The 13058-nt window shown below is 38.2% G+C and overlaps 1 protein-coding gene across 2 annotated transcripts in view; it reads left to right on the top strand.

Annotated features, from left to right (window-relative positions):
* Positions 1-12093, top strand: part of GAB1 (GRB2-associated binding protein 1) — a 39057-nt gene extending 26964 nt beyond the window's left edge. The window contains exons 6-10 of one of the 2 annotated variants that reach the window (XM_008938637.1): positions 4860-4949; positions 6954-7047; positions 7397-7520; positions 10247-10369; positions 10610-12093. In XM_008938637.1, the coding sequence (XP_008936885.1) occupies positions 4860-4949; positions 6954-7047; positions 7397-7520; positions 10247-10369; positions 10610-10768 (590 nt within the window). In that variant the 3' untranslated portion in view covers positions 10769-12093. The remainder of the gene's footprint in view (positions 1-4859; positions 4950-6953; positions 7048-7396; positions 7521-10246; positions 10370-10609) is intronic. The other variant, XM_008938638.1, reaches the window with a different exon arrangement.
* Positions 12094-13058: the final 965 nt, after the last annotated feature.

Genomic DNA, 13058 nt, shown 5'->3' with positions numbered 1-13058 from the left:
TTGTTTGGTTTTTTTTTTAATTCTGGTTTGTTTTTAAGGGAGGAGAAAGCAGTGTCAAGTAGCATCCCTTGGACATCATCAATTTTAAGAGCAGCTTTAAACTACTAATCAATAAACACTCCACAACACTGTACTTTGGTCTTACAACACTGTCTTTTTGAAAGCTTTTAGTTCATCATGCTTTGGGGGCTTTTAAAATACAGACATGTAGAATTGCTTGCAAATTAGAGCAGTCAAATAGTATTTGGACGATTAATGGCTTTGGTATTCTCTGAGTAGTTTTTATGGCATTTGGCAAGTATTTGATGAATGCCAGTGAACCTTAGCTGTCAGATGCAGTTGGACTTCTTTATAATCAGATTTTTTTTCCAATTCATTCTTAATTTCTGGAGCATTCAACGTACCAGTGCTCTGAGAGAAGCTCTTTTGAGAAGATGAAGATGTCTAAGAAAACTGGAGAGCCTCTTTTTAGATGGCTGCTTTTTATATTCCATAATATTGGAAGACTAAGTTGACTTCAGCTTATTTTTACTGTCCTAAAGAGACTGTAATTATCACCATCCATGTGGTATCACTGACCAGAACTAAGCACATTATTGGCATTCCTATTTGTTGCTAGATACTAGTATGGAAATGGCTGTGAATGTTATATAACTAAATACATGTTTCTCATTAGAAGTACCTTGGCAGGAAATAGTCTTAATAAAAACAGAGATGAAAAAGCAAATTAAGGATATTTGTAGAGCTCTGCTGAAGACCATGTACTTGGGAATGAGAGTTCATTGGGGTGAGGAAGAGAAGGAAAGGGGGAGGTTCTTCTGCACAACTGCAAAACAAATAATAAAACCTGTGGAAATAAGACTTCAGCCTTGTTTCCTCAGGAGAAACCTACAGTGGTTCTGAGTACTGGAGCTCTTGGACATCAGTGCAAATTTCAGTTTCCTGTAATTACAGGGAAAAGGGAGGAAGATGTGTGTTTTTTACTGGAAACAAGAAACTGCTGTTAGCCAGTCATGTGCTTGTTTTTGCCTTTTGCTCTCCCCCCTCCTCTTCCAAGCAAAGCATTGCTCTAGCATTCCTACGTCTGATCTCCTTGTCTCATGAGGATTAGTCCTGTTGGCCAGGAAACGGCATTAACAGATCACACATTTCTTAAATTTTATCTCAAGTTAGTAGATTTGCCATAAAATTTTAAGCCCTAAATAGCTGGTATTTAAAGAGAGTGTTGGCCTCTTTCGTGAGGATGTTTGCAATTTCCTGACGTAAATCCCTTGCTAGCAAGCCAGTCAGAAAAAAACCATTCTCAACAGAAATCTTGTTTAGTACTCGTGCTTCAAGGCAACAGCCTGAAAACAAATGAGGCTCTTCACTGTGTGGCTCACATCCTCAAAACCAAAAATTTTAGGATTCCCCCTACTCTGACACAGGAATTTGCTCCAGAGGGTCCCCTCTTTTTTTTCCCCACCAACATTGTTTTAAGTGTTTTATAGAAATCAAAAATAGAGAACGTATTTGCTGATGGAAAACCCAAAAGGTTTTTCCATTTCAATCATGATTGGAAACAAAATCAAACCTGTGAAATGGACTCTTCTCCTGATGGCTTGCAGACAAAGGCAGCATTGACACGCACCGAGATGCCAGGAGCAGAATTGGTGCCGTCTGAGTGCACTCTAATGCTGGATCCATAATCCCTTGTTCTCCTTGGCAGTTTTTCCAAGCAGCCATTTGTTAGAAAAATAGACTTCATGGGTGATTTTTTCAGCTCAGAGTGCCCTTGCCTGGTGTTTGTCTGACAGAACGTGCAGCAGTTGAGCTCTTCTCTCCTGGCTGTAGCACTTTGCATTTCACAGGTGGTAACTTGACTGAACAGTGAAAACATCTAATTTTCACTTCTTGTTTGGTTGGTTTCACTTGCCATAACTTATTTGGGTTGGTTTTTTTTTAGGTTTTCATCCAGTAGTATTGCAACACAAATTTATTTTTTTTAAAAATCATTATAAACCCTTTTAATTTTTTTTAACCCATATTTCTCTCTCCCAGAATAGGTGCTGCACTACTTAAGATAAATTCTAAAAAATACTTATTTCTGCTCACAGATCTGGCTTAAAGTAGTCACAAAACTAAATTTTTAGGTAATAAATTTTAAAAAAATGATGGTGGATTTATTAAAATTACATCTTTTGAGGGAGTAAGAGATATTATTAAGGACTTTCTGTGCCCTAGCTCATGTTACTTTATCTTCTTAAATAAGCAAAAACAAGGTGAGGGGATTCTGCACTACAGACACAAAAAAGTAACCTCAGTTTTGTGATTATCCTCCCTCCATTTCTGCTTTGCTCAGTATTGGGTCTTTTCTGTTGCACAGTATAAGGTCCTCAACAGAGATGAGGCCTTTTGGTTTGATTTTTTGTAGGGAGGGAATAAAAAACCCACACAAATTTTAATTCTCTGTGGCATGTTGAACTAGAAAAAAATGCATTATCTTGGCTGGTTGGTAGCAGCAAGCTGTTTTGCCACCAAATTTATTTAGATTGAACAGTCTTTCAGTAGCAAGAGATGAAAGCTCTGTGAGTTTATTTTATGCTGGAACATTCTGTATGTTCTGGACTGATCCAGAAGAGAAATATTATAGGGACCTGAACTTTATATATAGCTCTTTTGAAAGACTCAGAGTGGTTTATAAGTGCTAAATTAAGTATGAGGCAGGCAGTTATGCAATATCCCCAATTGTAAAATGGGAATAATCATAGTTCAGGAGGGTTGGCTGCACGAGACCGTGTAGAGTCATTAATAGAAGTAGAAATAATGAGTCATAGCCCTGAGTTCCTTATGCTTATCTTCTGTATCATGGGTTTCAGGCACTTCAGGTATGTTTGGCTATAAGGCAGAGAGGTTATAAAGTACACAACGCTGGTTAAATAATTTCATTAACCCTGTTACCTCTTCTAGATTTCTCACTGTACTTGCCAATCAACGCACTTGAACACGGATTGTTATTTTAAATTGACTTGTATTGGCCCAGATTTCTTTTAAATCAGATTATAAACCTGTAGAAACACAAAATTAATGTGGTTATATAGTGATATTCAGCACCAGGTTGTTCTTAATAAAAGGTGTTTGAATTTGAACTTTTACATTTGTTCAATTGATGTTAAGATCTTGGTCTTTTTCTATAGGCAAGCTTTCATCATGGAGTTGTAGGAAAGGGACTTAAGAATATCAAATCAGCTCAGAGTGAACTAGACCAGCATGTTGGGTCATGCTTTTGACTTAGCTCCAGTCAACAGCATACTTTAATGAAATGCATTGTGTACCACTTTGCCATCTGGGTCTTTGGTCAGCATTGCCCAACTGCTTGGCCTTTTCACTGGCCCTCTGAGCCATTTAAGGGAGCATCTGATTTGGAAATTGGAAAATAACTGTCTGTGTGAAAATCATTTCATACCCTTTTCTTTTTAAGGAGGTTGCTATGCAGCACTACTGGTAAATAAATAAAGTCTTACCTGCATGGTCTCTCAGTAGCAGGGTGCAGAAGTTAAGATACAGCACAAAACCTTTCTGTTTACCTTCCTTGTTGTTACTTGATTATTCCCAATACTTGAGTGATAACAGTAATAGAGCACTTCATATGCAAAAAACCCTTGGGGCAGAGATTTGCAAACTTCTTGTGTTTCTTGCCAAGTTGACTTTTTCACAAGGCATTCTCATTCAGTGCTGGTAGTACCAGCCCACGTCTGAGTCTGTACCAGTCCTCCTCCACTTTTTTGATGTAAGGCAACTTTCTAACATAATCAGACTTAAACTTCTCATTTGGTTTGTTGTAAAGATTTACCTTCCATATGGCTTTTTGGTGTACCACTTGAAGACACTCACCTTTTCTAATATTAACACTTTGTCAGATAGACTTTCATGAGAGGTTAGGGGTATTATGCATAACTGATCATATTTAAAATAGACAATGTGACCTGAAACACTCACAGAGTTTGGTCAAGTTGGCCCAGAGCTTTCTTGTTGAGAGAGGGCTTGTGTTACTGCCTGTAGGGAACTCTAATATTCTCTTAGTTTGTACTCTTGTTACCAGATTCATCTGAAGTGTTGTGTGATCACATAACACAGGTTTGGTATTATGCTAATAACATGATGGCATGATAGTATATGATAGCATAATGTAGTGGGGAATGATTAGTGCAGCTACTGCACTTGTATATAGGGGTATATATATTTAAAAAAGGTTCAGAGAATGTAATTTTATGGCAGGGTCATTTGTGGTGGAGGTGGAAAGAAAGTCCCCGCTGTGTCTGCAAGATCAGGGAGGTGTTCACAGTGCAGACAGAAATAGACCTCTGGGGAGCAAGTTGAACAAATACAGTGTGGGAAAAGATTCTTGGGGCTTCTCAAGTGGGAGATACACCATGGATAGGAGATGTCCCAAGAGAATAATTAATTCTGAAGGAATAAAGAGGATTTCATTTCTTTGAGGGTACCTCAGCTTGCCTCTGAAACATGACTATTCTCCTGTCGTGCATTCTTCAAGTATGGAATTTTTTATGTAATGCAACTTTAAACCTGTTGATAGTAATGATCAGTTACAATATTTGTTGATGCACTTTTTAGCCTTTTTTGTACACCTTTCATGCTTGCCTCCAACAAATGACCTGCATGCAGTGTTTTCTTTGTTTGTGGTTTGGTGCTTAAGCCCTTAGCGTGAGACTTAGCCAGACTGTAAAGCTCTCCTTCAGCAGCTTGCTTATGCTTGTGGCAATAACCTTTCTGCAGGGGGTTGTGCTGTTTATTTACAAAATTCCATTTTCCAGTTAAAAATAGAATATTATTAAGAGAGTCTTCTTTTTACCAATTAGGTCAAAGTCCTAAAATTTTAAGACCTAAACCACATGGTTTAGAGCGAACTGATTCACAAACCATAGGTGACTTTACTACAAGAAGAAAGGGTATGTACTTTAGCACTGTATGTATATGGAGCTTTATAAAAATAAGTAAAACAAAAATTAAGAAAACTGCTATTCTAGAATGACTTTTAACTCTTATATAGTCTTTTTACTTCTATTATAAGCTAAGATCATGGATACGTTTTCCTTGCCAAGGAAAAAGTTTCCTATGTAAGGAATTAAAGTTTTTCTGGCTGGAGCAGTACACAGAAACATTTCCTTGACTTTAACATGAGTGTTCTGATCTCTTATGTTATAGCTGTTCATATTTTGAATTTACTTTTGTCTGTTGACTTAGAAGCAAGTAGATATGACTTTAGTTGCCTGAAATAACTTTTGTTAGGCAATAACCTGAAATCACAGTTTACTTGGTTCTCCTGCAGTTGGCTAAACACTGAAATAAAGCAAAATATCGAGCCTCTAATCATTTACTAGTACAGAGATTTATTTATACATCCTAATAGGTATTGCAATTAGTCTGATGGGACTCTGTTTCTGCTACAGCAGTACCCTGCCCACCATTTCTACCCACCAGGTAGTCTCTGGCCTTTGCAGAGGGCTTAAGCCAAGCTGGTCATTTTTGTGTCACTCATGTTTTAGTGTCCTCTTGCCTAGGTCAAGCTTGGTTCTGCCACTCTTATCTCATGATACCTCATAGCCTGAGATAGAGGAGTTTGTAGTTCCTCTTCTGAGTCTGTGGTGACAGCTTTTTATGAGCAAGTGAGTTAAAGTGGCAGAATTACTGGAGGAGGCTTGATCTGCTTTGAGTGCATAATTAAGACTTCTTAATGGAGAAAAGGTGAAAATTCTTTGGGACACTAACAACTGATACCCAGAAAATCTGAATGAGGAGTCCTTATGTTCAGTGTGTGATAGGTGACTTTTCAATCAGCTCCATCTGAGGAGTGAGTACAATGAAAACATGAGCACAGTTCTTCTTTTTCCTTGTGAGGCAACCACACTGATGAAGCAACTGATTTCTGTCAGTTCCTCATGTGGCCACTTTTGATGGCTCCTACTCCACATCAACTGGTGTGACAAGCCTGACATTTGATCTTGATAAATCTGCTAATAGCAAAGTGATGAGGAGAAGGGGGTCAAGGAGAGGAAGGGCTGTTGTTATAATGATGTTGCATTTTATTTTCTAAAAAAACAATTTTAGGGAGGATGAACTTGAGATTCAAACTGTAACAGCAGCTTGACTGTGATTATTTTTTTAATGTTTTCTTTCCACAAAGCCTTTTATTTTTTTTCCTTAATGTTTAGAAGAGGTGAAGCATACAAGTTGGAGGGAGGGATAATGTTTCCCACTAATACTCTATTTGTTGTTCTGTTCTGAAACTGGAATGTAAAAATGGCACCTTATCTGGAGCAACATTTGCTGTCATTAAAGGCACAAAGATGCTGCTGCTCTGCGTGTCTGTTGATGAGCTCTGAAGCAAGCCAAGCACCTCTTGGAAGTGAAGCTGAGTGTTAGCTCATTTCTCACTTTTGCAAACGTAGCCTTAGCTGCAGATTCTGCCCACACTTTGAGCTGTGAAACCTCAGCAGTAAGGGCACATGTGTGGAGCAAGAGCAGAATTTGCCTAATAATAATTGATTGTCCCTGAGCCCAGAAAAGTGCCCAGAGCTGGCTCTGCTGGAGCAGTCCATCAGCCCTGTCCTGGGCTCATCAGTTCATCGTGGCAGAGTAAAGACAGAATGTGATGATGCCATTTTCAGTCTCTTTTCAAGACAGAATTACTATATACAAGCTAATCTTGCAAAATTCTTAAAATGGGTTGGGTGGGTTTTTTAATGAATGTTGCCTTTCAGTATCTGGAATGATTAAAAATATAAGTTAATGTATCATGGCTTTCTGAGAACTGAACAGTGTTTCTTTTTCCTAACTAGTAGTTACTATTTGAATAATAGTCATTTTGTTTTGTATTTAGTCTTTGAGAATCTATTAAATTTAAGTTTGTTTAGGAATGTTCTGTGCTTTAATATTGTCTGTTTCTTATATAGCAAAACCAGCTCCACTGGAAATCAAACCTCTGCCTGAATGGGAAGAATTACAAGCCCCAGTTAGATCTCCTATCACCAGAAGCTTTGCACGAGAGTAAGTTTCTTACCTTTTCCTCATTCAGATTGTTTTCATTGACTAAAGTCTTAATAAATGTGTGTACATATGTATTATATTTTTAGCCTGTTGAATACAAATTGATATTTCCTTTGGAAGTGTGTGTTTATATGTGTATGTATATATGCTTATGTGCATTGAAACAGTGTGTCCATATTAATTTTTATTTTGTAATATTAACTATAAGGAGCTGTGTTTAACAAAAAAAAAGTGACATTCTAGTAAACCTGAATGAAAATTTCAGCTCTAATATGTTTATTTGTGTTGTTCACCAGGAGGTTTAAGATATTCGAGATGTTTTGTTTGTAAAATAATTCCTGGTAATTAGCTCCTCCAGGTTTCCCATGTCTCCCAGACCGGATTCAGTTCATAGCACAACTTCCAGCAGTGACTCGCATGACAGTGAGGAGAATTATGTATCCATGAATCCAAATCAGTCCACTGAAGACCCAGTATGTAAAATCTACATCTTAACTACTCTCTTCCTGTGCAGTCCTTACTTTTAAATCATGCAAACACAGATCCTTCCGCTCCACACCACTCTCTTTATACTTCTAGATCAAAATAATAATAAAAATATCTCTAATTTTGGTAAAAGATTTCACTGAAGAAGCTAAAAGCATAATCATATATAAAGACAATGGTTAGTATGTGTCTATTGTACAAAAGAGTTCATACAAGACTTTTTTTTTCTTTCCTCCTCCCTAGAAACTGTCTCCTCTTCTTAATTGCTTGTCCTGGGCTATGCATCAGTTCAGTATTATGACATCAAGGGAAATAAACTGTCTTAGGACTACTAAGACACTCTTAAAACAACCTTATTAAATTGATACCTTCCAAGAAATGTGGAAGGAACAGGGGTAAAAAAAGGATGGACATTTTTTGTTTAGGTTCTATAAAAACTGAACTATGTGTACGTTTATTAGGCTTCTTGCAAAAGAAGAGGATAGAAGGGGTCTTGTGCATTGAGTATCTGTATTTTTTCCCCCCTCTGGGTGGGAGTTTTCACAGCTAACAAAGTTTCAGCTGTTCAGCTTGCAGTGCAGTGAGTGAGCTAGCTAGGAGAAGTTAATGATGCCTGCTGTGGGTTTCGTTTGGTTAGGGGGGAAGGAGAGAGAGAAAGAGAACCAATAATAGTCTTGTAAAGTGAGAGAGTAGCAGTAGACCTAGGCCTAGACTAAAATGTGGTCCAGAATACCCCTAAAGCACTGGAAGAAAGCCTATACCTGGAGCTCAGCTTGTTGTGCAGTGTAGCCCAATGCATTCACCACGTTCTTAGGGCTTGGGTTCTTAGTAGGGAATACAGCAGCTTTCTTCACCTTGGAAGCATTATGAAGGATCACCTTTGGGGAAGGCCTGTCTAGCACCCTTTTTTGTTCTGTTTGTTTGTCTGCCTTCTTATATGGCATGTGCTAGCCCATTCCACTGCCCCCTGGGCTCCCCTCCTGCAGTGCTGCTTGCTTCCCCATCCGTGCTGCTCTGGATACCCTTCCCAATCTCCTCCAGCTTGCCACTGCTGCCTCTGGATGCTGCTGCCTCTTAGGTCCCCCTGAGTCCCCTCTAAAAGCTCAGCCCCTGCCTTGCTAGAGGCATTGGTAAGTGATTGGTCACATCCCATTTGACAGATGCAGGAAACATCCCATTTCGCACAAAGGTTTAGGATCTCCTGTGCCAACAGTTCTCCCTGCAGCAGAATCACAGCTCAAACTGGGGATTTCTCTTGATTCTTCCAAAGCCATTTCAGCTGTTTAACTTCAGTGCCAAGACAGTGTAATTAATATCACAGCTCAGGTGGCCTGTCATTAATATCCTCTGTTTGCTTGCACTGCTCATTCTTTGAGGTCACTCTGTAGATTTCCTTTCATTTTCATTTATGTATATTTAAAGTTTCTGTTTTCTAATGCATATGTTCTGCCTGTCTAGTTTGTTTGAAATAACAGCTTATTTTTTGTTTAAAGAGTAATAGCTTTTTTTTTATTTATGCTGGAAACATTGATACAGAATTTTATTTTTGTATGTTAAATATGCAGAAATTTCCTTAGAGAATTTAGGCAACAAAAATGAACTTTGTGTCAGTTTGTGTTTGTCCTTGTTACTGCTTATTATCTAATGAGTTGGGTGATACAGATTTAATGATAACTTCAGTTTAAAAAGCCACGCCCATTAAGCTTTAACCCATAAAACATTTTATTTCCTAGAGAACCTGAACATTTCCAAGTATCTCAAGGCTTTTGTCTACGTAATTGCCACATTTAAAAACATTTTGGAAATTCTTATATGTTCCAGCTGCATCTTAGAGTCTGTACTTTTTCATCTTTTTCTGTCATCAGCTTCGAGGCATCTTGTTTGGACATGTCATACTTCTGTTTTATTTAATAAAATCAGCAATATCTGCTTTTTCTTTCAAGTTGCTGTCAGCTTTACCCTTCTGTCTTTCCTTCTGCCTTCCTCTTCATTTTTTGCTGACTGCTGCCCTCTGTCTTCCTTTTTTTTCTTTATCTTTTAGAGATGAGTCCTTCTATTGTACTGTTCCTATAACACCTGTTAAGAGGGAGGGATCAGGCTGGGAGAGGACAGAGGAGGTGAGGTTGTAAAAGTCTGGGCTAATTGAAATTTAGGTCTATACACTGCAACTTCACGCAGCCCTACATAAATTTTCAACAACTCTTAATCTTTTGGTCTTATCACTTGAATAATACTTCTTGATTTGCAGCTTAATCATAATGGCTTTTGAGTGAAATGTAAAAGTTTCATTTGAAGTTTTGCCAGTATAGTAAGGCTGAAATTCTTGTATTTAACAACCCTTTTTAAAAGTTTGTGATTAAGTAATGCTAAATTTGAGATGTAACAATTTCCTTTGAAAAGAACAAACCACACTCCATTCTTATGTTGTGAAAGGGGCATTAGGTGGAAGGCACAGATTGGTTTGGTGGCAGCCTTCAATTTGGGGGGTTGGTTTTGGGGTTTTTCTCCCCTGTCTTTGAACTCTGTCCCAGTTTTGACTTAGAATATATCCCCTTGTTATACAATGTCAATAACATTTCCATGGTTTAACTGATTGCAAAAGGACCCCTATTTTTAACCTTTATTATTCTGTCAGTTTATAATGAGCACATTTGGCAATGTGAATCATTAGCATGTGCATATGTAGCTGAAGTTATTTATATTGCACTTTCAGAATTTGTTTGGAAGCAACAGTCTCGATGGAGGAAGTAGCCCTATGGTGAAACCTAAAGGAGACAAACAAGTGGAATATTTAGATCTGGACCTAGATTCGGGAAAATCTACCCCACCTCGTAAGGTAAGTGAACTTTCAACTCCTGCCTTTCTGCCATCAAGAGCTTAAAATTTCTTCACAAGTAGTTGCAGGGGAAGAGGGAGCTTTCGGCAGGGTCATCTTAACTAGCCTGTCAGATGGTCAGTCGAGGTGCCCGTGTTGGACTTCTCAGAGCAATCTGTGCTTGCTCTCTCTCTTTTTAGGACATCAACTTTTTGTTGTTTATTTTAACCGATGTTTTCCACTCTCCCTTGCCCTTCCCAGAAAAAAAGCAGTGGCTCAGGCAGCAGTGTGGCAGATGAAAGAGTCGACTACGTGGTGGTCGACCAGCAGAAAACGCTGGCGCTGAAGAGCACCCGAGAGGCATGGACTGATGGGAGACAGTCTACAGAATCTGAAACGCCTACAAAAAGTGTGAAGTGAGAACACTGTTTCCTCCAAAGAAGAGAAAGGAGTGAATTTTGAAGAGCTGCAGAACCACAGTGGCAGTGTTGTTCGACTGTACGTTACCTGATTCACCGGTGCGTGAACAGGTTCCTGACCGAACAGGATGAAAGCCAAAGGATGCTTTGAATATATCAAAGGAATTCTAAGATCGTAACTTGGCTCTGTAGTCTCTGGAAAAAATTGGAACCTGTAAATAACATGTAAAATAGTCTTGCTTAGCTTTCAGAAAAGCTTTTGTTCTGTAGTTACCACATTTGTAGTATTACTCTGTTTGTGCACTTTTTCAGTTACAGCGTCGGTTCAGGTATCCCCAGTTAGTGTACCTTCATGCCTGATTCTTCTGGAGAATTGGTTTTCTTACACTACTACTCCTTAAAATGTTAGGTTAATTAAGCTACGTGTAGATACAGAAATTAATATTTGAACTTCATTTTAACAATTTAAGATTGATTTTTGTGGAAATACTTTCCCCGTTGAATAATCTACTTGAAATGCCAAGAGACGACCGTTAGCTACGTACTTGTTTATATTTAATACACACAAGATCATCTGGAGGTCTACAGGTCACCTTCCTAACAAAAAATTGCTGTGAGTTAATAATAATGAACTGTACTGGGTTTAGACCTACAATCCTGGCTTCTGTGTTAGTTGTTAGTGATGGAACTTCTATTGTATTTTATTAATGACAGTGTTCTGTGTTCAATAGGTGAAGATTCTGCAGGGTAGGATCTTACACTTTTAAAGACTGAATAATTAAATATCAAGTAAGCCTGCAAACCACTGATGGCATGCAGTAATATTCCAATCTCACACTTATTAACAAGAAATAACTTTTATATTATTTACAGAAGGTAGAGTATATAAATCAGGTACGTACCAAGCACTGTTGTGCTAATACACTGATCAGGTTTAGACAATGAGCTTTAGTTTTGTACTATTTAGAAGTTCTAATGTCAGTTTTCAATTCAAGATTAACGGAACAGTTTGACATTCACTGTTTGTAGTACTAGTGAAATACTGTGATTTTGAATTAGAGGTTAATTCAAATGGAAATACTATGTTTTGACACCATAGTGCCCTTCTTATGATCTCTATTTTACTTTAATCTCCTGCTTGGCCTTATATTTAAATCCCTATGCAACTGATATTTTATATCTCTGTTTTTAAAAATTAGATAATATACTTAAATGATCCCTTTGTAAACCACTTGTTGCTCTTTCCTGGTACAGGATTTTAAGCTCTGTATACTGTGATCCTTTATTTTACTATGCCAGTTCCAAATAATAATCTGCCTTGGTTTAGAAAAAAAAGTTGTTATTTGGAAGAAGATAGAGTTCTTGAAATACATGAATGAGTTAGGTCTAGATAGAAAACTTACTAACACTTTTTTTTTTACACAAACACCCTCAAGTAAGCAGTTGGTTTTATTTTCCTGCCCAATTGTTTTATTTTGTCTGGATCATTTAAAAGTTGAGCATAGAGCTGTGTTGTTTTCTGCCATGTTGGCCTTAGTACTGTGCCTAATTTGGTTGTTTCTGTCCCCTCACTGCCACAATCTACAGTATGTAAATTATCTTATTCTTAACAAAGGTTCTTTTGAAATTAGTCATATTTTGATGCTTTGAATGTTCATTTTAAAAAAGGAACTAAACACAATGCATTTTGAGGTGAACTTTAAATAAATCAAGTTGTTCAGTTTTGATGTGTACACCTTCCTGTGAAGCAGCAAACCCACGTCGATGTGTCTGGGAAGGCGCCTGGATAGCAACTACAACCTTTCAAAATGGTGGGTTACCTCTTAGTGCCTCCCCCAAAAAAATGTACAGCTAAAATGATTTTCTAAATCAATCTCTGATGGAGAACCCTGTGTGAAGCAGCTAAATACTCTGAATTGCCAGTCTTCTGGGAGCCAGTACTCTTGGTGTGAGCCGGGGGACCTTGAGGCTCAATCAGAACTAGCCCAAATTGGTAAAGATCCTGGAGCTACAGCTCAACTCTGCTTGGATGATCCAGTAACAAACTCTTGCTTCACTGATGCTACAGGTAAAGCACCTGTAGGTGTGGTGAGTACTTGGTAACTACTGTAATGATGACTGATAGATTTTAGGACACTGGCTTTAAGGAGTTTATCAGCACAGTGATGGTGGTGCCACCTCCACTGCTGAGCTGTAATTCTTTAAGAGATGTGGTGAGATGTGTTGGTGCTTGCCATCAGGGGGAACAGTCCATACTGTGGACTCCTGTGCTCATGCATGCACTCAAGGAG

This window comes from Merops nubicus, unplaced genomic scaffold (genome assembly GCF_000691845.1).
Source record: "Merops nubicus isolate BGI_N331 unplaced genomic scaffold, ASM69184v1 scaffold2594, whole genome shotgun sequence".
Classification (NCBI taxonomy): domain Eukaryota; kingdom Metazoa; phylum Chordata; class Aves; order Coraciiformes; family Meropidae; genus Merops; species Merops nubicus.
Note: the sequence above shows the minus strand (reverse complement) of the source record. Positions and strands in the feature narration are given on the sequence as shown.